The following is a 25,690-nucleotide window of genomic DNA, read 5'->3' as shown; positions in this document are numbered from 1 at the left end:
GGTCACTCACTCTTGGTCTCCCTCATGCATTACTGGTTCTGTAATATTAGTATATTGATTTGTGGCCACCTGCTAATGGCATGCTCCACCTGGGAGAGCTTATGTACTTACCAAACTGTGGGTGACTCCCATGTTTTCGTCTCTAGACTAACCATACCTTCCAGCTCTATTTAGCCAACATTTTTTACTCTTCATTTATTTAACATTTTTTAAACTTGTGAACATGCTATTGTGTTGGACCCTAGAGACTTGACAGCTTACTGTAGTGTGTCTTCAAGTGTGGTTCACCGCTAGCCTGCATCAGAATCATTTGAGATGTTTGTAAAAATGCAGATTCTGAGGCTGTGGAATGAATGGTCCAGTAAGTTGTGATTTCTGCCTGTGGGCATTTTGTATACTAAACGTTTAAAAAAAAACCAGGAGTCTCCTGGCCTGGAAATTGTCTCAGAATAGTAAGCTGAGGCAATTGGAGGACTCGCCTCATTTGTTTTTCATATCTTAGGAATCACTTCTCTACCTGATATTCAGTATCTTAAAAAAACATTTCCTATTTTTTGTCTGCTTTTTTTGTTAGTTTGTTTCAGGTGGGAGAGTAAATCCAGTTCCTGCTTCTTCATATTGTCCAAAAGTTGAAGTCCTGAGGTGTGAGAGAGGGGAAGTCAGGGGTTTTTATACTTCTGTAAAGTCAGAGACAAAGTCGCAGACCATTTGTGATAACCCGAAGCTGGAAACAACCCAGAAGTCCATCAACAGGAAGTAGATAAAGTGTGGTATATTAATACAAGGAATACTATGCAGTTGTGAGACTGAATGAACTATAACTAACGGTACCAACAAGGATGACGGTCACAAACATGGTGTAAAGTAAAAGAAGCCAGACACAAAAGAGTATGTCCTATGGGGTCCCATTTAGATACATTTTAAAGCCAGCAGAATTAGTCTGTGGTGTTTGAAGTCAGGATGTGGTTACCTTGAGGAGAGGGTAGTTAGTAGAAAGGCACATTCATGAGCTTCTGGGGTTCTGGTAAGACTCTGTTTCTTGAGCTGGGTACTGGTTCCATGAGTATTTCACTTTGAGAAAATTCACTGAGCTGTGTACTTACACGTGACTTTACTATATGGGTTACGTATCAAGAAAAAGTACTCCCTGGCTCCCCTACAAAAAGGTCAAGGCTTCAAGCCAAATGCACGATGGGAAAGTAGAAGTGGATTCCCAGTGTAGCAGCTGAAACGGAGAAAGTGCTGTACCCAGGATCCTGCAAGAAAGCAAGTTACCTGATCAAGGTAGGGTTGGAAACGGGCACCCACGGGAAATCCTGTGCAAGGTGTCAGGGCAGTAAGCTCATGCTCATGCCACCTAGGTAATGCAGAAACCCTGACCTGAGATACTTAAATAAAAGCTGCTTTGAAACCAGGAAACCTTGCAAGACCCTGTCAGAGACACTCATGAAACAGGCCCACTGGGGGACTTCACCATTCAAGCCACTTTTGAGACTCCAGGCACATGGGCTGTTGTTCATAATTTGGAAACTACAAATTAGTTTACAACACACTGGCCATGGCCAAGGTACCCATCGGCATCATGTCTGTGTGGCAGGCAGAGTTCAGGTAGGTATTCTTGCTCTAGAGCATGGCTCTGTTGGCCTCTCTAGGAGTTTTAAAAGGAGAAGAGCTTCTGTATGTGGGCGCCTCCCCCGTTAAACCACAGCTCCTTGACGGTATGGAGTCCGTCTGTTTATCATGGTATCACCAGTGCATAGGATGATGCCTAGTGTACATTTGGGCTCAGAATAGATTTGTTCAGGAAGGGAACGGTGAGTAGTTACGGAGCACCACTGTGTGCACAGCAGAGTGCTATGTGATTGTGTGTGTGTGCGTGCGCGTGTTGACTTAATGGATATTCTTTTTTTTTTGCGGTACGCAGGCCTCTCACTGCTGTGGCCTCTCCCGTTGCGGAGCACAGGCTCAGCGGCCATGGCTCACCAGCCCAGCCGCTCCGCGGCATGTGGGATCTTCCCGGACTGGGGCACGAACCCGCGTCCCCTGCATCGGCAGATGGACTCTCAACCACTGCGCCACCAGGGAAGCCCCGGATATTCTTTTTTTTTTTGATAAGCATTTCAAGTAATTTGTAGCAAGGGGCTATGTCCGTTGTATTACATAAGTCAAAACAATACTCTCCAAAGTAGGATACTTGGATGCTAGGGGGCAAACTACAAGATGACCCCTTAGGGTGTGGAGGGAAAATTGTGTGTGTGTTTGTATGTTAGAGAGGTGGTGGGGGGAAGGGAGGGAGAGGACTAGATACATAGATAGACAGATACTGGGAGGAGGCACAAATGAGAATTTTTTTAAAGGTCCTGTGATATAGTTGCGCTTATAATGATTTTGAGTAGAAATTTCAGATATAGTACTTATCATCAATTCGCTTCACTGTAAACCTGGAGAGGGCTTCATTGTTGTTTGGCAGGTCAGCCTATCTTTGATAAAATGCTGCATTCTTGATATGAAAGGATAGGAGGTATATCTATATTAGCATTTAAAGTAAAATGTCTTAATGAAGACAAAGGGAAGAAGGGAAAAACAGGATCAACGCTACACTGTTTAGCACAGTTTAAATTAACATTGTTTTTCATCTAAAGCCTCGCCAAATGCAGTGTGTTAGTGGGCTAGGTTTTTCCATAATTGGTCATCACCTCACATGCATGTTTTGTTACAGTTTAATAGCACTTAATGAGCATACAGTGGGACCAGTAGATAAAAATTACTGTGATTTTGACTTCTTATTCTAGCCTCCATGTCTCAAACCCTTTCATGATTTCAATGTCGTTGCCTCTCATTCTCTCTGTGCTGCATTCTGGATAATTTCTTCAGATCTAGATTCCAGTTCTCCAGTTGTCTTTTGAACTGTGTGTATGCAACTTCACTATGACCTGTCTATTGAGTTTCTGATGTCAGTGATTGCCATTTTCATTTCTAGACGTTGTGTAGTTCTTTTCTTATATTCGTGGTCACATATGACGGTCTCTCTTGTTCCATCTCTTAGGTTTTTTTCAAGCAACACCTATAGTTTGCGTTCTGGGTTCCAAACCCGCGTGGTTAGGTGTTCTCCAGGGAGCCTTTTTGCTTTTGTTCCATTTTGCTTCGGACTAAATCCAAGATAGGCAGCATCCCCATCTTCCCTCTGTGGTCCAGAAGTTTTCTACTTTGCCTGTAAGAGATTCCATATTTATTCAAGGTTCTTCAGACAGATTTACTATCATTCCTGTCTCAGGCTTGTCACCATTTCTAGGTCACTAGGGACCAACAGATGGTCCCAGTGCAAGTATTGTCTCCAGCACCACTCACTCAGGGGTTTCTCCTCATTTCTGACTTGGGACGCTTTCCTTTTATTTCTAACAGTTTAGTCATATATTTAAAAACATACTTTTAGTGTGCTTGTATTAAGAAGGAGGAGAGAAAATTATGAATATTATGTAAGAATTTCGTGTGTGTATGTTTTGGCTTGAATATGCATTTTTTTAAATCTCTGGAAAGATAAGTAAGAAACTAATAATGCTGGGGAGGTGGTGATGGCAACAAGACAGATGTGGGACAGGAGTGACAGGGGGACTTTTTTATATGAACCTCTTAATATTTTTAGTGATTTGAACCATGTGGATACATAACTGTTTCAACCAATTAAATATATAACATAAACTTTTCCTTCTGGCAATCTAGATGTTCTGTACTGGGTGGATTTCTCCAGACATCTAGTCTACTATTTTGTTAGAAATGGAATAGTTGTCATATTTGCGGTTATATAAATTTTAGATCATGGTTTTACCTCTCTCCAGCCCTCTAGATGAACTCTGTAGATCAATATTTTCCAAACTATCTGTGGCAAAGGATCAGTTCTTGAAAAGTTTTCCAATCTGTCATGGATTGATACTTTAGTAAACTACAGTGAAAATAAATGACTGACCATATGCTTGGATGGCATGGCAATGTCAAACTGCTGTAAAAGTTTCTAAGTGCTTGCTCTCCATTTCTTTCATCATTGGCCAGTAAAAAGCAACTTGTGGACCACTGCCACACTGAACAGCACTGCTGTAGATGGTACTCATTATTTTCTGGCGTTTGATGTTATGGATGAAAAATTGAGACCACACTGTTCTTTAAATTTTTGGTTGGTTTAAATTTTTTTCCATTGTAGGTAGTAGCCTGCTTTTCTTTCCGTAAAGATGCATTCTGGCAGCTGTCCCCAACCTTTTTGGCATCAGGGACGGGTGGAAGACAATTATTCCACGGATCGTGGGTGGGGGAGGGGATGGTTCAGGCGGTAATGCGAGCGATGGGAAGCCGCAGACGAAGCTTTACTTGCCCATTGCTCACCTCCTGCTGTGCGGCCTGGTTCCTAACGGGCCTCGGACGGGGGGGTGGGGGGTGGGGGGGGGTTGGAGACCCCTGCTTATGGCCTTATCTGAAACATGAGATGTTTGCTGCAGCACACCCCTGCCTTAATTAGGGGAGTGAGCCTGTGGCTAACTTCTGTGGATGATGGTACTGGTGTACTTCCAGAAATCATTCATAGATGAATAGTATATTTCACTATGCATTGATACTGGCGTTTTCTTGATCTTCTGGAAGGGTTGGTTTTCATGCTATTAAGTCCGGGCCGCCATCTGGCTGCCAGCAACTATAAGATGCCATTGATCTCAGAGATGTTAAAATGTGGAAGAATTGTGTCTTAAAATATCTTGCAGTTGGCCCCGTGATTGTCCCAGACTCTAATTGCTGTTGAGTGCTTGGAGACTTGCTAATGAGAAGGAGGGAAGACGCCTCTGGTGACTTGCTTTAGAAACTTCAGCACTCTGCTGAAGGGCATCTCCTCTCTTTATCGTGACAACCTGACATGAACTGGGGCACGTTCTCTCTTCTCTAATTGGCATGGCTTCCCCCATTAGGAGCTCATTCCCCATGGGATGGAGCAGCGCTGAGAACCTTGGCCAACTTCTCTGTGATTTGGTGGCACTGGTATATCTTCTAGTGTCCGTAATAGGCATTTCTGTCATCACTGAGATTTTTTTTCTTACCTTCAATTTCCCTCTATTCCATCCCTGCCATTCAGAGATGGTGAGCATTGGGAGTCCTGATAGATATCCCATTTTCTTGCTTGCCAGGCAGGCTGGCTTGGTAGTTCTTTCAATCAGTGGTTGTGCGGACTGTTTGTTACAGAAATTTCTCAAATTTTTCTGGTTCCTCTTCCATATTTTTCTGGTGCAAATAGGGTTGTTGTTTTTTTCCCTGCTATGTTTATAGTTCTTTGGCCACCTTGATGACGATTTGGGAGGAAGGGCAGTTAATGTGTGGGCTAACATTGTCATTTGTTTCTTCAGCCGGTATTTATTGAATGCCTGCTCCAGGCCTAGCACTGTTCTGGGCTCTGAGAGTACAGCAGTAAACAGCAGTCTTAAGCTTCAGCCTTCGCTGGAACATTCATTCACTCTGTTTAGTTCTGGTTTTCCTCAACTGGAAGCTTACCTGGTTCTACTTTCTTTCATTTTCAGATATCCCTTTCGAAAGATGCCAATTAAAAAGAAATTCAGTAATTTATTGGTAGCTTGATACATGCTTTATATAGACTTGGCCCTAATATAGTCTCCAGAAATGTACGTTAATATATGTATCATTTGCTTTTTAGCCGATTACACCTAAACAAGAAGGCAACAGACAAACAACCATATAGCAAGCTCCCAGGGGTGTCTCTTCTGAAACCACTGAAAGGAATAGATCCTAACCTAATCAACAACTTGGAAACATTCTTTGAATTGGATTATCCCAAGGTGAGTACAGTGTTGTACTCATAGGAATGGGCTAGACCATACTTATTTTTTCTTATAATAAACACTTAGAGAGAAATTTTGACACTGTATCAGGTGAAGGTATTAAAAATGCATGATGGTGTTGGCTTCATCCTATTTATGCTCTAGTAGTAGTAGTAGTAGTAGTAGTTGTGGTTGTCATCACAGGACAGAAATGGGGGGTTGAGGAAGGGGTATAAATTCCTTTTCTAACTACCTGTATGTCAACCTGAATTAGAAATCCCTGAATAGAGCTCCTGGAATGCAGACAGTGTTAAGTGCCCGGTAGTTTGAGTATGAAGATCTTGTTCCGTGAGAGTCACAGTGAAAGTGAGAAAGCAATATTCAGTGGTCAGAAATGGGATGCAGGACAGCTAGAACTAATGATAAATCCCCTTGAGAATCTGACTTTTGGGGTTAGAATTAGTGGTAAGGTGGAGCTTCATTAATACCGGATTTTTCACAGGGAGATCAGCTTGGTGCTTTGTGACCACCTAGAGGGGTGGGATAGGGAGGGTGGGAGGGAGGGAGATGCAAGAGGGAAGAGATATGGGGACATATGTAGATGTATAACTGATTCACTTTGTTATACAGCAGAGACTAACACACCATTGTAAAGCAATTAGACTCCAGTAAAGATGTTTTTAAAAAACACCTAATTTTTGATTTCTTGATTTTTCTGGGGTTTAATACCTAATTGTATTGCTTATATCTTTTATCTATATAATCTATTTATCTATAAACTCAATGTACTTCCTTCCTTGGAGACTTCAGTTTTCTTGAGATGGGAGTATTCTTTTTATTTCTTCCCTTTAGTTTCTTAGGAAAACTTAATATTCCTTAATTTTTGTATTTAGTTTTATGGCAACTTTTTCAATTGCCTATTTGAGACGCTGCTTTTGAAAGCATGTTCTAGCGGTGGTAGATTACTTGTGAAAATATGTCTAAATTTCTACCTGCTTGATTTTCAGTCCAGTTTAATTTTCCCTCTGTGGTCTCTACTCACTTTCCTCAGTTTTTACCATCATTGCCTCGGTTTTTCCATAGTTTTTGCCAGTCGGAGACTCTTTCCTTCCTATTTCTTTAGAACAATGTCGCCCAAGTAGTGAGAAAGAAGATGACATCTACACACCACACTCTCATGGTGACTGGTTTTCACGCTGTTATTTCATTTCTTTTAAGAAGAAGACACAGACATGGTAGCCTTAATTCAACTCTTATTCAGTGTGTAGACATGAGTATCATTCAGTTATTTTTTAGTGTTGCTATATTATTGCTTTTGGAGTTTTGGAAGTCTAGGCATTTGAAGCTAATTTGTAGCAGAAAATTACGTATTTCTTCTACTTTGTGTGTGTATATATATTTAATAATTTCAGAGATCTGAATCATATGCATGCATTATCTTCAGTAAATTAAATATATAATTAGAAAAAATAAGCAGATTGGTACTTGATTTTTTTTTCAAACTAAAAATGCAAAAAAGTGGCCTTTGATAATTCAGGAAGGATGAGAAACAAAATTAATTGTAAAATAAGCTTTGCAATAAGAAAAATGGAAGTTTTTCAAGCCTCACCTTATATAAGTGAATGTAAAGGAGAATTTATTTTTGTGAATGAAAGAATATTTTCATTGATTATGAATAAATTTCAGAGCATAGTGTGGAACCATATGCTTTTATCCTTGTGAAACTTAATCTCACAAATTTCAGTTTTTTAACCAGCATCCAACCCTTTCCCCTTTCCCTATTCAACCACTCTTAAAACTTAGTTATGGAATTTTTATGTTGCTGCTCTTGTGAGATAATAGTCATGGAATTTAAAATGGTTTTGGAAGTTAGTGTGGGTTTAAAGAGTTTCTTAAAATAACCCCAGGAACATATGTATCCATTAACTATGAACATTTGGGATGAATCAATAATTGATTTCTTCTTCTGAATGAAGTTTTTTTTTATACAGTTTGGAATTATCTCCAGAGCTCTAGTTTTTCACTTAGTTCTCTTTCCACTTAAGTTCTTTTTCCGCTTAAGTTATGTCATTAAGACATTTATTTGGTTGAGGAGGAAGCTGTTTTGACACATTACAAAAATGAATAACATTATATGCAAGGGATTGTTTTCATTCTTTTTTAGTTCATAATTTTATTTTCTAATTACAAAAGAATTGTTAGCTGTGTAAAAAGAACATTTAGAAAGCAGAGCAAAAGTGCAGAGTACCTGCAATCTAAAAGGAAATGTTGATCTCACTGCACTATATTTGCTTTTTAAAAGACCAAAAGCAATGGCAATTCTACAGGAGACTGAAGTTAAACCACTGAAATCGCACAAATCTGAGTGTGAACACGAGTTGTTTGTGTCATCAAGGAGGCATATAGTCATGAAGTGAACATTTGTGTAACTGCCAGGCCCAGCACATTTTAATATTCTCCATTTGTCAAATGTGAACATTGTTTTATAAAAGTATGGAAACGTTTTTGTTCTGGATGTAACTCCTTCCTCTGTTATTTGATTTGGAACCTTATAGGCCATTTGGAAATATGTATATAACATACTGAAATACTAAAATTTCATTTAATTTTAGACATGTGCAAGAAGATTAATTACGGACACTTGGTCTGAATTTCTAGGTTTAAATTTTGGTGAGACTGTTATTATACTAAGTGCCCTGAAAGACATCTATGCTTTAAATATCTTGTAAATCCACCTTATATTGATATTTATTCCTTGGGGAAAAAAAATTCTTGGAAAAAATATAAGAATAAAAAAAATGAATACAATTCATTTTTCACAAAATCGAGTACTCATTTGGCATCAGCATAGGAGAAGGCATTTAGGCAGAAATTCAGCCATAGTAGGAGGATTCAGTAATCTGCATCTAAAGTGTCTTGATGGCTTTACTTTAGTAAATTCTGGCCATATGAAGAATTTTTAAATGAATGATCAGAGTTATTAACAGAGTGAGGTTATGGTAATTGTGATTTTCTTTTCTTTTTTGCAAATATAGAATGGGTTTAAAATGTTTGAAGTCCAGTGCCATACTTGGATTCTTTATTGTCACTGATGACAGTAAAGAATTTAAAAAGATTGAAAATAGGTTCAGTTATTGAAAGATCGGCACAATACATGTAATAAAACTACTATGTCTGAAAGATTAGTGTTTTACCAAATAAATTTGAAAAATCATGTAAACTACCTAGTTCTTGAAAGTAAGTTTTTGATATAACTTATCAAAACTTTGAATTCAGAGCAGTTTTCTTACAAAACATCTTCCTTTCACTCAAAGGAAGCATCTATCTTTCACTCAAAATTTACCCTAGGGCTTCCCTGGTGGCGCAGTGGTTGAGAGTCCACCTGCGGATGCAGGGGATGCGGGTTCGTGACCCGGTCCGGGAAGATCCCACACACCGCGGAGCGGCCGGGCCCGTGAGCCATGGCTGCTGAGCCTGCGCGTCCGGAGCCTGTGTTCCGCAACGGGAGAGGCCACAACAGTGAGAGGCCCGCCGCAAAAAAAAAACCAAAACTTTTAATCAACTTAATATCTTATGTTTTACCAATTGCAGTGTAGTCGGAGTGATTTAACTATTTAAGTACAGAAATTCCTAGCAAATTAAATGTTGATCAAACATAGAGATTCTAGCTGAAAAATGAAGATTCTTGGTTAAAATCTAATACTTTAGAAAACACTTGGAATACTACCTCCAATTTGGTATAATTTTTAATATCAGGCACATCTAAGGGAAAGTTATATCTTTAATAAGAGTCTGAACATTTTTTAGATAAAGTGAATTGAATTTCATCTGCACTCTGGCTTATCAGGAGGTATTTGTTTTTCATTTGAAATTAAGGTTAAGAGGTGTAATCAATAAAAACAAAAACTTTAAATCTTGCATTTGGATAAAGGTAAACTATGCCTCCCTTACTTATACTAACACCATATACTTCTGAAAAAGTTTTTGCTACAACCTAGCATAGCCTTTTTCTTCCCATTGAGTAGATGTCTAGTACTATATATTACAGAGTTTTCTCTTGCTGAGGAAAAAGCCAAGAGTAGGTTTTTAATAATATTTTATGGAATTGTATTACTTATAAACATATTCTTTCACTATATTTACTTATACCTGTAAAACAGTATAAATCATAAAAGCATAAAACTACGCTATGTTTGGAAAAACAATGAACTCTTTAGAGCAAGCCTGACTGAGCAACTCACTATAGTAGGAAAGTTCATTGTTACTTACACCCTTTGGAAAGTCACTTAACCTTTCTAATCTTCATGGTTAAGGTCTGCCTCTTGTTGGCTCAAGCAAACATTTTGGTAGGGAGGATGGCTGACTTTTTATGGGACTTAAGAGTCAACCCTTGAAGAAGTTTCAGGGTGTGGCAGGAATGGTGCCCATCCCATTCTCAGATTTTTATCTGATCTCTGGAGACCACTGGCTGTAAAGTTGCTTAATCATTTCAGTACCTCTAAGGTGGCAATTTTGGTCAGTCATCATGAGAGGTAGATAATGGATAGAATATGTAATAACTATAGGTAGAAAGTATGAGGAAAGTATACATTGCTTTTCCCCTTTACTTTTTTTTTTTTTAATTGGGGTATAGTTGCTTTACAACAAAGTGAATCAGCTATATGTATACATATATCCCCTCTCTCTTGGACCTCCCTCCTACCGCCACCACCACCACCACCACACCCGCCGCAATCCCACCCATCCCACTCACAGAGCACCAAGCTGAGCTCCCTGCGCTATACAGCAGCTTCCCACAAGCTATCTGTTTTACACATGGTAGTGTATATATATCAATCCCAATCTCGCAATTCATCCTCCCCCAACCTTGTGTCCACACGTCCCTTCTCTACGTCTGCATCTCTGTTCCTGCCCTGCAAATAGATTCATCTGTACCATTTTTCCAGAGTCCACATATATGCGTTAATAAACGATATTTGTTTTTCTCTTTCTGACTTACTTCATTCTGTATGACTGACTCTCAGGTCCATCCAGGTCTTTACTTAATTATTGAGAAAACTTTTTTTTCACTTGAAAAAAAAAATCTTACCTTGTTAGCTAAACTTTCTTTATCTACCTTAGTCCTGGTCCTTACGTGCTTGACCACTAAATTCTATGCTGCCACTTTTTGCTGACATAATATATCAATATATTAGGTGAACAGTAATTATTGTGCTCAAGGCACTGTAAACATTTTATTTCCACTTTTTACTTGTGTATGCTTATCAATGGAAGTAAATCAAACAGGCCTTCCCATTACCTTAGCTTTAGTCCTTGTATGTTAGACACCTAAAAAATTGTGTCCTCAACTTTTTGTATTTTTTAGAACACATAGCTTTGTTGTTTTCTCATGGACATGATTAACCTTCCTCCTTTGCTTAAAAATGTTCAATCTGTCTTAGAAAGAAGGTTTGGTAGGAAATCTGCTATTGAGTCAGCATGAATTTATCACCACTATTGAAAAAAATTACTGCTTAGAATACATAGCCCACAGAATAATAGAGTAGCATCTTTATGTGTGTAAGCAAACACTTTTAAAAAATGTAGTAGTTTACTAAATGGTATCTTAGAGCTCAAGATTTTATAAACTTGGCTACATGTCAGAATCCCCTCGGATGCTCTGATTCAGAAGTTTAAGAGTGGGACCCAGTATCCTCTTTTTAAAAAAAACTGTCCGAGGGTAATTTTGACACAGCCAGCCAAGTGCTAAGAAATGTCTTCCTTAGTGTACTATCAGAGAGTAAACATAGGGCTTCCCCAGTGGCGCAGTGGTTAAGAATCCGCCTGACAATGCAGGAGAATCAGGTTCGAGCCCTGGTCCGGGAAGATCCCACATGCCGCAGAGCAACTAAGCCCGAGCGCCACAATTACTGAAGCCCGCAGGCCTAGAGCCTGTGCTCCACAACAAGAGAAGCCACCCCAATGAGAAGCCCGCGCACCGCAACAAAGAGTAGTCCCAGCCTGCCGCAACTGGAGAAAGCCCGCACACAGCAACGAAGACCCAATGCAGCCAAAAAAAAAAAAAAAAGAGTAAACATGGGTCTGGGCAAAATAAAATCCTGGATGTTTTCATAGTTAAAAGGCTAAGTGTGCTTTTCAGGATACATTTTTAATCAAATCAGATTCTATTCTACTTCAGAAAATTATTATACAACAAAAAATCTAATCTCACTTTGTCCTTGTGAAGAGTTTGGGAAACCTTTAAATTTATCGTAGTGGTATTCAGTATGTAATTTTTAGCACCCTGATGAAATGATATTAAGTTCAGAGACAAAGCTTCTAGAGAACGAAGGGTGTGTTCATTTTGGTTGCTTTCTGTGTTGTTTTCACACTGCTAGGCACCCTGTGAGCATCTAATAAATCTTCAGTGATGAAGCCCATGGAGAAGCTTGGAATCCAGTTGAATTATTAGGCCATGCCTATCTGGCAGTGGCAGGACTTCAGCTGTGGGCCCTGCCAATCTCTTCATTCTCTCTTTGGCTTGCAAACAGCCCCTTCTGGAGAAGCTGCTCTCGGTTAAAGCAACACTTGATAATCCTTTAAGTGTCTGCATCCATTATGAATACTCTCTTAACTTTTAAACTTTGTGGGTACAATTGCTTGTTTTTCTTAATGCTTTTTGATCCATCAGTAAATACTAATAATAAGTGATTATCTTTGGAAAAGAGGTTAATTTACATAAAATGTGTTCTTTGACTAGTATGAAGTACTCCTCTGTGTCCAAGATCATGATGATCCAGCCATTGATGTGTGTAAGAAGCTTCTTGGAAAATATCCAAATGTTGATGCTAGATTGTTTATAGGTAAGTAACAAATTCTACAATAACCTTTTTGTTTTAATATATTAAATATCAGTAATCTTCTTTGCATTAAACTATAGATTAGAGTGCTAGACACCCATTAAGTTATTAGCATGTTTGCTTTATGCATGTTTGTTAGATACAGTGAAAGGTGTTTCTGTCCTTTTGAGAAGACTTAAGTTATAAAGACAAAGTTTTTTTTTTCCATATCTGGGATTAACAGAATTACCCCAAATTATGTTTTACTCGTCAGTCAGACATGAGCCTGTTATTTTTGTTTCTTTAATATTTTCAATCTATGGCCTATTCTGTATCTCATTGATTATAATTGGGAATGAGGGATAGAATTCATTTTTGTAATATTGCAAAAAGAATATTTTTCCAAAAGCCTACAGGCTTATTCTAAAGACTAATTAGAGGTATATTTGCTATTAAATATTGATTAATGTTTACTATTAATGCAAGCACTTAAGAATTAGAAAACTGAAACTAATGAATTTTCAAAGATTAATGATGTACTTTTCTTTTTGAGAATGAACGATTTTTTTCTAAATATATTATGAATAATAAGAAACATAATGGGTTTTTTGGCTTTTTTTTAAGTATGATGGTTTCACCTACTATTTTCTTTGTTTTTTGAATTTTATTTTATTTATTTTTTTATACAGCATGTTTTTAATTAGTTATCCATATTAGTGTATACATGTCAATCCCAGTCTCCCAATTCATCCCACCACCAGTGTCCACCACCACCCCATGCCACTTTCCCCCTTGGTGTCCATGCGTTTGTTCTCTACATCTGTGTCTCAAGAGAAACATAATGTTAAAGTATGTTTGTTTAAATTATTAAATCTGCAAGTACTTTTTACTACTCTACTATGTATATGTATAATAGAAAATATTTCCAATATTGCATGAATTGTTCACTGCTGTACTTTAAAATTTTTAGGTGGCAAAAAGGTTGGCATTAATCCTAAAATTAACAATTTAATGCCAGGATATGAAGTTGCAAAGTATGATCTTATATGGATTTGTGATAGTGGAATAAGAGGTGAGGTTTTTCTTATTTATTTTGCAGAACTATTCATTCAATGATAAAATGCCAAGAGCAGTCTGAGAATACATTTATCAATCCTATTTGTTTGCCTAATAAAGTAATTCATTTTATCATTATTTCGTGGTAATATGTCAAGTTATACTTACTAAGATTTTGATGTTTTTTATACTAACCTAGAATGTTACGTGTATGAAAATGTTTTCATTTTGAAGAGAAAATTCCAACTATTAAAAAAAAAAATAGTCGGGACTTCCCTGATGGCACAGTGGTTAAGAATCCGCCTGCCAATGCAGGGGACACGGGTTCATGCCCTGGTCCGGGAAGATCCCACATGCCACGGAGCAACGAAGCCCGTGCGCCACAACTACTGAAGCCCGCGTGCCTAGAGCCCGTGCTCTGCAACAGGAGAAGCCACCACAGTAAGAGGCCTGCACACCTCAACAAGGAGTAGCCCCCGCTTGCTGCAACTAGAGAAAAGCCCGCGTACCGCAACAAAGACCCAATGCAGCCAAAAAAAAAAAAAATAGTCGTGGTCCGTTATATAGTCTATGAGCTTTTTCTAGGTGTAAGTTTTCCCTTATTCATGTGACGTCTTTTACTTTAATCTGTTTGTGGCATGTGCAATGTACTGTCTCATGCAAAGGGACAGAAATTAATAGGTGCATATTTTACTAGAATTACATACATTTATTAGAATACATTCATGGCTTTCTACCTAGCTGATTTTATCAGGAATTATTTCCATAATCATGTTTTCAATTATATTGAAATTATAACATCAATATCAATATATTGACGTTATAATTTGTATTTTTGCATTTTTAAACATTTATACTTATAATAATTTTGATATTCTATAATATTCTATTATATTCTAATTACCTCAAGTTTTTCAACCTCAACGCTTTTGGGCTGGGTAATTCTTTGTTGTCAGGGCTGTCCTGCAGGGTGGTTAGCAGCATCCCTGGCCCCTACCCACTAGATGCAGTAGTAGCCGCTGTTGGTTGTGACAGCCAGAACTGTCTCTGGACATTGCCAAATGTCCCCTACAGAGCAGCAGTTGAGAACCACTACCCAGACTACCTGTATTTAAGGTCCAAATACACTTTTATACAGTAGATTTAGTTCTTAAATACTTGAAGGAAATAAAAATGAAGTTGTATAAAATGATACGATATTTTTGCTATTTAAAAATGGGGAAATGATTTAAATTTTATCAGCTTGAAATGTGCAAATTTGAAAATTAATAGTGTGGCACTCCTACTTAATTAGATTACAGATCTATCAATTCATGGTCAGAGATTACATTCATTTTTCACATTTGCTATCTTAAATTATTTACTATCATATAGTTGCTATGTTTTCAGTGTATCAATCTCTGTCAAGTATATTCTCATTCAGTTCCAATTAGCAGTTTTGAGAGAGAATATCTCATACCCCCAGAAAGAGGAGGCTCATTCCCTATGGTTGGAATGGAGGAGTCATAGTGAACACTGAGCCCCTTTGACCTCTGCTCCTGTACCTTTTGTACTAGGACATATTGTCCATTATTCCAGTTGGGAGGTTCAGAAACGGACTGTTAAAGTTTTCAAGGTACATCCTGCCCCTGCTACATATTAGGTATGTACCAACCTGCAAGTGTCCAGAATAAATTCACTACCATAAGTTAACCTCTTTGAAATTTTGTATTCTACTCAGAAAAGTGATTGAGATTCATTTTATTAGACCCACATACAAAGAAAAACATTTAAGAATTTAATAACTCATAAATTATATTTTACATTAGTGGGCATTTTACTAAAAGGAAATTTTTTCCTCTCTCCCTCTGCACCTTTTTTTCTTTTGCATCCTAGTGATTCCAGACACACTCACGGACATGGTTAACCAAATGACAGAGAAAGTAGGCCTGGTTCACGGGCTGCCCTATGTAGCAGACAGACAGGGCTTTGCCGCCACACTAGAACAGGTAAGTGCAATGGTTATAAATAATATTCTTGGGCTTCCCTGGTGGCGCAGTGGTTGGGAGTCCGCCTGCCAAGGCAGGGGACACGGGTTCGTGCCCCAGTCCGGGAGGATCCCACATGCTGCGGAGTGGCTTGGCCTGTGGGCCATTGGGCCTGTGCTCCGTGGTGGGAGATGCCACAGCAGTGAGAGGCCCGCATAAAAATGTATTAAATAATATTCTTGTTATCAGATCCCTAATCTCCCAGAAGCTTGAGACTATGCTGAGAGTTGGGATGAGCTACCTGAAGTTAACTGTATTAAGTCTATGGGTTCTACATTTTTGGCTTCAACCAACCATAGGTCGAAAATATTCGGAAAAAAAAATTCCAGAAAGTTACAAAAAGCAAAGTGTAAATTTGCCTTGCACCAGCAACTGTTTACATAGCATTTACATTGTATTTACAACTCTTTACATAGTATTTACATCTCTTTACTTTGCATTTACATTGTATTTACAACTCTTTACTTTGCATTTACATTGTATTTACAACTCTTTACATAGCATTTACATTGTATTAGGAATTATAAGTAATCTGACAGGTGTAGATAATACGCACATAGCATCGGTGGATTTTGATACAGGGCTCCTGGAACCAATTCTCCTAGGATACAGAGAGATGACTAATTACAAAAGGCAGCATATCTAAGATGTAAATAATAAATAGGTTTTATATCTGATAAGTTGGGTGATGACCATTTAATTCTACCGTTAATTTAGTAGTTTGCATTTCTCATTACTTCAAAGCACATCTAGGAAAAGGGCAGTAAAATGGAAGACAGAATATTAGTATCCACCCTATTTATGAAAAGTACATTGAAAAATGGGGAAGTTGGGAAGCTCAGTGACACCGGCAGGAAATAGCTAGCTATATAAAAGGACACAAGAAAAGGAATTAAGAAATAGGATTGTTCTATTGGTTGATGTACCTATAAATATTGTATGTATGAATGTGCGCATGTGTGTAGCCACATGCATACATATACACATATACATGTACGTACATATACCTATATATGTAGATGTGTGTATATCTACATGAACATTCTGAAAACAACACATTAAATATTAATATTTTATATGAAGTGAGTGATATTTTTTACCTGTCTGATTCAAATCCAAATTAAGTTTTACTTCAGTAAATCTTTAAATCTTAGAGTTTTAGAGAAGACAGTATTTATTTGAGAATAAAATATACTTTTCCCTCCTAGAAGTAAATACTTCTTTGTAATGGTGATAATAACAAGTGTAGTCAATCAAATAAGAAATTATTGACTGCTTGCTATATGTAAATATTACTTTGTACCACTTTTTATTCAGGTAATTTATGTAAGAATAATAGAATATTCACCCAATCATACTGAAATTCATTAGGAAAAAGAATTTATAAACATCATACTTTTAACATAAAATTCTAATTGTATACATACGTTTTTGGCTTTGTTTTGGCAGGTGTATTTTGGAACCTCTCATCCAAGGTCCTATATCTCTGCCAATGTCACTGGTTTCAAATGTGTGACGGGAATGTCTTGTTTAATGAGAAAGGATGTGTTAGATCAAGCAGGAGGGCTTATAGCTTTTGCTCAGTACATTGCTGAAGATTACTTTATGGCCAAAGCAATAGCTGACCGGTAAGAAAACTAAATTAAATTAGGCTGTTACATTTTTGGTTCCTAACTTCTGTTGGTTTACTCTGTTTGTTAAACCCATGGATTAAGAGCTATTTTATTTTATTTTTTGCTAGTGAGTACAGAATAGTTTAATACTTTTAGAATGTAATTCCTATTAATTATTCAGTTATGTACTAATGAAGCAAATAAATGTTCTAATTTCTCTACATTCTTCAAATTAATGTGGTTTCTAGAGCAGTATGGAGTTTCCTTTAAAAAACTAAAAATAGAGTTACCATATGATCCTGTAATCCCACTCTTGCGTATATATCTGGAGAAAACACTAATTTGAAGATACATGCACCCCAATGTTCATAGCAGCACTATTTGCAATAGCCAAGACATGGAAGCAACATAAATGCACATCAACAGATGAATAGATAAAGAAGATGTGGTCTGAATATACAATGGAATATTACTCAGTCATAAAAAACAATGAAATATGTCATTTGCAGCAACATGGATGGACCTAGAGATTATATTAAGTGAAGTCAGACAGAGAAAGACAAATATCATATAATATCACTTATAGATGGAATCTAAAAAAACAACAATACAAATGAACTTATTTACAAAACAGAAATAAATTCACAGACATAGAAACCAAACTTATGTTTACCAACGAGGATAGGAGGGGTGGGGGAGATAACTCAGGAGTTTGGGGTTAACATATATTCACTATATAAAACAGGTAAACAACAAGGACCTACTGTATAGCATACAGATACATACACACTGAATCACTTTGCTGTACACTTGAAAGTAACACAACATAGTAAATTAATGTTATACTATACTTCAATTTAAAAATAAAATAAATACATTTAAACCCTAAAAAAAAAAAACTGCATGGTTTGAAGTTATTAAATTGAAGCTTCTCTGTGATTATAAATTTTCATTTTTATGGATGTAAATTTTTATGTTTTAGAAGAATTAAAAATGTCAGTGCAGTCATAAGCCAGTAGGTGAAAATTTAAAGAATATGATTTCAGATTTTGAAATTTCTCAGTAGATTATTTCATACCTTGCTAAGAAGCCACCTAATGATTCACATGATTGGCTTAATAACATTTCTCTATCACACAGTGACACTCATTTGCTTTTTTAAAGGGGGTCATTTCCTTGTCTGATAATTTACTAAAGATGTGAAGTATGTTTTTAAACTTCTCTCCTGATGGTGTTAATGTGGTCCATGGTTTCATAGCGTTTCTCATGAGATACAGAATACCACTTTTGGTTTCACACCCTGCCCTTTTTTTTTGATTAATAGTGTTCAGAGACTAAACTATTAAATACAGGACCCACTCTATTTAGTACTTTCAGAATGTCTGTATTTTAAGTTTATTAAACTGTGAACTGAGGGGTTGTTCCTTCCATTTCTTAGGTGGTACTATCATGGGCCTCTGTAATGACTAAAATGTGTACAAGTATGATATACCCTACGTAGGGTGCTATCCTGGGAGACGAGGCTCACCCTGAACACTGACAGTTGCTCACTTTTTTTTTTAATTAAAATATAGTTGATTTACAGTATTATATAGTTTTAGGTATACAACATAGTGATTCAGTATTTTTATAAATTATACTCCATTTAAAGTTATAGCAAAATAATGACTGTATTTCCCTGTGCTGTGCAATATATCCTTGTTGCCTATTTTATACAAGGTAGTTTATATCTCTTGATCCTCTTCCCCTATCTTACCCCTTGCTCCTTCCATCTCCCCACTGGTAACCACTAGTTCTCTAAGTCTGTGAGTCTTTTCTTTTTTGTTTAGTCATTCATTTGTTTTAGTTTTTAGATTCCACATATAAGTGATAACAGACTGTTTGTCTTTCTCTGTCTCACTTATTTCACTAAGCATAATACCCTCTAGGTCCATGCACATTGTTGCAAATAACAGGATTTCATTCTTTTTTTATGACTGAGTAATATTCTAGTGTGTGTGTGTGTATGTGTGTGTGTGTGTGTGTGTGTGTGTGTGTACTTCCATATCTTGGCTACTGAAATAACGCTTCTTACTCTTTATAGGGATGAATAAATGCATAATCAGTCATGCTTGCATGTGTTCATCATCATAGCTCATTTTATAATTGTCTTAATTTTCAGAGGTTGGAGGTTTGCCATGTCCACTCAAGTTGCAATGCAAAACTCTGGCTCGTATTCAATTTCTCAGTTTCAATCCAGAATGATCAGGTAAATCAGCTGGATTTCTTCTTTTTATACTTTATTAAAAGAAAAGGGGAAGGGAGAGTAATTTTTACATGGTTTTAACTTGGTTTTAACAAAAAAACTAAAAGTCAGATTTTTATTTCCAGAAAAGAGAGGTTAACTTCCTTATTAAAATAAACTTAACGTCTAAGTATATTTTCTTTCCTTTGTAACACTGAAAGCTTTCAAAAAAGAGGTGTTGAGACTTTGAATTTTTTATGCCAATCTCTATTTTCTAACTTTCTACCCTTTGAATTTTATGATCTTTATTCATCAGAGTATAGGCCATACAAATGAATTGATAGACTTTTTTCTTTGAGATACTAAATAAAAATAGAAAAGAGATTCATTAAATACTCTTTAAAGTTTATATAAAAGGCTTTTATATAACAGGATAAAATGCTGATCATTTTGAGAAAAATTGATTAGTCTTGTAACCAGGCTGTTGTTTAAAGAAAATCCCTTTTTGTTTGTTTGTTTAAGGTGGACCAAATTGCGAATTAACATGCTTCCTGCAACAATAATTTGTGAGCCAATTTCAGAATGCTTTGTTGCCAGTTTAATTATTGGATGGGCAGCCCACCATGTATTCAGATGGGATATTATGGTATTTTTCATGTGTCATTGCCTGGCATGGTTTATATTTGACTACATTCAACTCAGGGGTGTCCAGGTATGTGGATAGGCTTGGGAAAGTTGGCAGTCATTTGGTGGAACTAAAACACTTTTGATTTAGAAGAAGTTGAAGAAAATCTATCTGAGCCATTCTTCAGCCTCCCAGTGAAGGTTAAAATCAGGTTTAAGCATTACTTTCCTTAGTGGAACGTGGACACAAAATGGAACTTGATTTTCAACTTTCAGCTGATTATACAATCACTTTTATTAAGGCTCAAAAAAAAAGAATGATGTTAAGCAAATCAACAAGTCTTCAAACTAAGAATATGTTAGGATAGCAGTTATTTTAATGCTGCTTTTCTTCCTAATTAACATTTCCTTAACCAATATAGCATGACAGTTGAATTATCTTAAGAAGCAGACTTGACTTTATATAGTGTATTTAAAAGAGTGAAATTGAAGAATTTCATTTCTTAAACTGTGTCTTCAGTCTGACAGTCCATAATTTATTTTTTTAATTCCTAGGGTGGCACACTGTGTTTTTCAAAACTTGATTATGCTGTAGCTTGGTTCATCCGTGAATCCATGACAATATACATTTTTTTGTCGGCATTATGGGACCCAACGATAAGCTGGAGAACTGGTCGCTACAGACTGCGCTGTGGAGGCACAGCCGAGGAAATCCTAGATGTCTAACTACAGCTTTGTGACTGTACATAAGGAAAAAAAGAGGATTATAAATTATGTTTATATAAATGCTTTTAAAAAATCTACCTTCAGTAGTTTTATCACATGTATGTTTTGGTATCTGTTCTCTAATTTATTTTGCATGGCACTTGTATCTGTGAAAAGGAAAGAAAAGAAAAAAAAAGACATCTGTAGTCTTGGCCAAATGGTTATACTTTATTTTGTGGAAGTAGAGAATCAAGAGAATTGGTTCTAGGAACCTGGGTTCGGTTTTTGTTGTTGGTTGTTTGTTTACTTTTTAAAAATACATAAATAAATAAATCTATATATATATATATGAATGTTCTGCAACAAACACTATGACAGTATCCTTCAGTAGAGAAAGTTTCTTATTGGTGAGTACACTCATTTAGAATATGTATGGGATGGCAACAGCTTTGTTTGGGGGGCTCGAAAAGACCAGAAGGTGCAGTCCCTTTTCATGTCTAAAGTGAAAGGTTTAATGCAGTGAACTGCCTGCAGTGAGGTACTAACTGAGAAACTTTTTCATGCTTTATGCCTACCTCTTGTAGTCGTTGCAGAGGAAATATAAACTGTAATATGGTAGCTAGGCCTTGCAAAAACAAATGGAAAAACTTTAAAAATAATAATAACAAAAGAGCTGGAGTCTAGTATTTATATGAATCTGTGAGAAATATTTTTTCGGTCTCACCGCAACGAACCAAAAGTGGTTGAGTTTGGTTTTTAATTGTAGCCATGTCTTGAAGGCATCTTTTTGACCAACTCTTGTTGGTTCTGTCTTGAACCATTGTTAATCACTGTGCTGGTAAGTCTTTCCTTCCCTGCTCCTCACCTGACCCATCCCATCTTTCCTTAACTTTTTGCAGGGGGTGGGGTGGGGGGTTTGTTTTAGTGTGAATGGATGTTTTGATAGTTGTGAGGAAAAATGCATTTCAGACACATTTCACACATGAGCTATTTTCTTACACGGTCTGTCTTATTGTTAAAAAAGAATGTAATTTCATGATACAGGTATTTAATATCTTTTTTAAGTAAATAAATATTCTAGCCATCAATAAATAAATTGCAGTAGAGTATTAAGAGGGGACAGGATGAGTTTTACTCTTAAAATTAATCAGTATCCAACTAGGTCTGTGTGTGTGTGTGTGTGTGTGTTTTGTTTTGTTTTTTTTAATTTACTATTACTGTTAGTCTAGTCTTATTTAAATTGGATTTTTGTATTCCAGTTTGTATGACAAAATAGACTAGAGCAGTTCTGGTTGTAAATGCATGCTGTATTTCACTCTTCTCTCCCCATGATGCCGCTGAACTCGCTTGTCAGGTTGTGCTTAACTTGTGGTGAGCTGGACTTGTTTTTGTTTAAAAGAAAAAAAAGGAATAGGCAGAAGTGTAAGGGACAGTGCATAAGCCTTTCATTTTTCTTTTCTTTTTTTTTTTTTGTAGTGGACGTTTTGCTCTTTCTTCAGGATTGGATGGCATGTTGTCCATATGAATGCCTGCTGCAGGGCTGACACTGGCAATATGGCAGCTTCAAACTCTTAAGTTACTGCAATTTCCATGTCAAAGCATAATGTGTCACATATTAGCAATAACTACATATTTATAAAAAATGGACACTTTTTCACTGAGCCAATTTCATTTAATTGTCTAATGAGTATATACATGGTTTAAATTGCAGTATATCTGTAAATGTGTGTATACTGAGTGTACACAGTATATACAAGCTTTCTCTGGGCCAAACTGTTTCATTCAGTTTTTCCGTTTTGTTTTTTTTTTTTTTTTTTGCCTTATGATGAATTTGTTTGAAGGGCATTTTCTTCATGAACAAAGGCTTTGATGCATACTCCTTTCTACGTGAAACGGGGGTAGTATTGTTCCCTGAGGAAAGTTGCATAGCGAAAACCAGTCTAGTTGTGACCCACTCTGTTTATTTTTTTAAGTCAGTATCATGCAAGCTGAATTTTGCTGACCGTGTTTGTAATTTGTTGGTTTGTTTAACGAAGTTTGGTTGATGCCATCCTTTGCACTGCTGAAGTGAAATCTTGCTTATTCCTTAGCTTTTTGCTGATCTCGGTATGGGCAGTGTAACAACAAAACCCAAATGGCTGGACAGACTTCTTGTGTTTGTAAATATAAAAAATGACTGTTCTGTATATGTGTGTTTTTAATGTGGTAGTGGAGTATTTCCTTCCAGTGAAGCTTCACTTAACCAGAGTGACTCTTTGTTTAGCAAGTTTAGAGCAATGATAAAATGGCAAGAAATAATATAAATGTTATTATAATGATGAAGAAAGCATCACAGCAGAACTGTAGGAGTCCAAATTTAATAAACTGTCTTAAAAAAAAACACCAAGTGTCTAGAATATACCATGTTTATTATTTAAAATCATTGTCTTAAGTTTTTTGTTCAAAAAATAAAACTTTGAATACAATCAAAACATTAGCAATAATGTATTTTCATTTCTTGTCTTTTATATTTTTATAAATAATCTAACATGTTCCACCATTCACAGCAGAATTATTTGAAGAATTCTGTAGTGTTAATTTTGAAATCGTCCCTCTACCCATGCTACAGGTGAGATGTATAACTTAAAAGTCAGGCTTTTCTGTATTGGTTGCATGTTAGAATCACCAGTAGAACTTTAAAAAAAATACAGATGCCTGGGCCCTGCCTGCAGAGTCTGGTTTAATTATTCTGGGTGGAGCCTGAGCACTGCTCTTTGCTCTGTGCAAGGAGATTTGAGAAGCTCTGGCCCATTATAACATTTAGAAAAGACTCAGTCGTCCTTTAGTCCCCTCTCGCCTGCGCTTACAACCTGAACTCAGCCTTTGAGATCTTACCACCCCAATGGCGAGGAAAGGCAGATCCAAGGAAAGGAAAGGAATGGCTTTGCTGCTGGACATCTAACAGAGAAACAGACTACGTGTCATCCCACACACTGTCCAGGGTCAGGCTCCTCCCAAGCTTAGCGGCACCCCCAGGCCTGTTTTACCACCAGCCCGTGAGAGAAGAATGCTCCTATGGAGAGCTCGTCCCAGGGGAGAAAGACTCTAGAAAGGGTTTGGCTGTGGCCTGCCAGGGGCCCCACTCCTAGCACCTTGACCCAGTAAACAAGCTCATTCCTCCTGGTTTGTAAAGTATGCTTCTAACACTAACGTTTAAGAAACGATCAACAAAAAGTTGGTGTAAGTCTTTTAGAGTTTTATAGCTAGGCAAACTTTGAAAAGCCCTTGCCCTTATTTTAGAGTAAAAAGCTGAGACACCCACTGTGAAAGCTGTGGTCACAGAGGGTAGGTGGACAGTTGTCGGCTCAGCTGGGTGTAACCCCTGCATCTATCAGGTCCCAGCATCATCGGTCACTCCACTAGATCCTATTGTTTAAAATTCTGCCTACAACAGCTTTAAAACTCAGTATATAAACCTTAAAAATTTTTTAAAAATCCATAATTTCAATAACCATCTATATTCCAACTCTTACATTGTTTTAGAGAACCAGATTCAAACCTGCCAAACAAGAATAATTATAAAGCTAGTTTAAGGTAAATGCTTTACATATATTATTTGATAGGTAAGATTAGTACATACCACAAGACTGTTAATGTTTATGAAAATAGTTAAGACATTTCCTTCTCATGTTTAGTAGGATATAGTGTTTGGATTATTTATTCATTTCAAGTTATAGTTTATGACTACACCAACTTCTTTTTGTTGGAAAGGAAACAAACATTGCAAAATGGTGAGCAGTTATCCCTGCAGAGCTGCAAGGAATGCGTTTGAGTAATTTGCCTTAAAAATACTAATATCTGGGGGCTTCCCTGGTGGTGCAGGGGTTGAGAGTTCGCCTGCCGATGCAGGGGCCACGGGTTCGTGACCTGGTCCGGGAGGATCCCACATGCCGCGGAGCGGCTGGGCCCATGAGCCATGGCCGCTGAGCCTGCTCATCCAGAGCCTGTGCTCCACAACGGGAGAGGCCATAACAGTGAGAGGCCCGCGTACTGCAAAAAAACCAAAAAACCTAATATATGCAAGATATCTTACAATCACTATCTCCACATTTTCTAAAAACAAATAAAAATGTATAACTTTAACAGTTTCCTAAGCAGCTACTTGCCTAAGAACCAAAATATGCTAAACACTTTACACGACCCCTGCCCTGTCCTGGGAGAGATTGGCAGAGACTGTGGGTAGTGTCATATGCTCTGCTGTTTAGTCGATTCATCATTAAGACATCCGTGCTAACAGCATGGACTTGTAATTAAACAATTTAAGGATATCATTTCTTTATACCAGGACTGGAAGTATCTGTTCTGCCCCCACTGCTGCCTCCACACCTCTCATTGCCACCTTGTTTCCATTGTTTTCTTACCCTTGTCATCAGCCCTGGAACCTCTGTCATCTTCCCTCATGGCTGACCAACACCAGGCCAGTGGAAGGAACATAGGCAGGATATTAGAGAATTATGCAGACCATTGACAGGCTGCTCTGGAGCACGGAAAAGAGTAGGCTTGGAAGTGGAGACTTGGGAGTCCTTTCCATAGACGTGATAGTTGAAGACAGTGAATGTGATAACCAAAGATAGAGTGTCAATGGACGAGAATCTTGGGGACCTATTTAGACATACAATGGGAGAAAAGCATCCAGGGAAAGAGGCTGCCAGTGTGGAGTCAGACAGCCTTCTGGTAGCTATGGGATTTAGGGCAGTTTACTTAATCTTTCTGAGCGTACGTTTATTAACCATGTGGAAATGGGGAGCTAATGCATGTAAAGTGATGGTTAGCTCCT

The 25,690-nt window shown here is 37.3% G+C and overlaps 1 protein-coding gene across 1 annotated transcript in view; it reads left to right on the top strand.

Moving 5' to 3' along the window:
- The window catches only part of UGCG (UDP-glucose ceramide glucosyltransferase), a 34,345-nt gene extending 11,072 nt beyond the window's left edge, over nt 1-23,273 (top strand). The window contains exons 2-9 of the mRNA XM_082657038.1: nt 5,684-5,825; nt 12,547-12,649; nt 13,596-13,697; nt 15,557-15,669; nt 17,158-17,336; nt 19,483-19,569; nt 20,068-20,257; nt 20,725-23,273. Coding sequence (XP_082513164.1) covers nt 5,684-5,825; nt 12,547-12,649; nt 13,596-13,697; nt 15,557-15,669; nt 17,158-17,336; nt 19,483-19,569; nt 20,068-20,257; nt 20,725-20,895 — 1,087 coding nt within the window. The 3' untranslated portion in view covers nt 20,896-23,273. The remainder of the gene's footprint in view (nt 1-5,683; nt 5,826-12,546; nt 12,650-13,595; nt 13,698-15,556; nt 15,670-17,157; nt 17,337-19,482; nt 19,570-20,067; nt 20,258-20,724) is intronic.
- The last annotated feature ends 2,417 nt before the right edge of the window (nt 23,274-25,690 follow it).

The sequence above is a fragment of the Grampus griseus genome, assembly GCF_964374135.1.
Source record: "Grampus griseus genome assembly, chromosome: 6".
Taxonomy (NCBI): Eukaryota; Metazoa; Chordata; class Mammalia; order Artiodactyla; family Delphinidae; genus Grampus; species Grampus griseus.
This window is presented reverse-complemented; position numbering and strand designations above follow the sequence as displayed.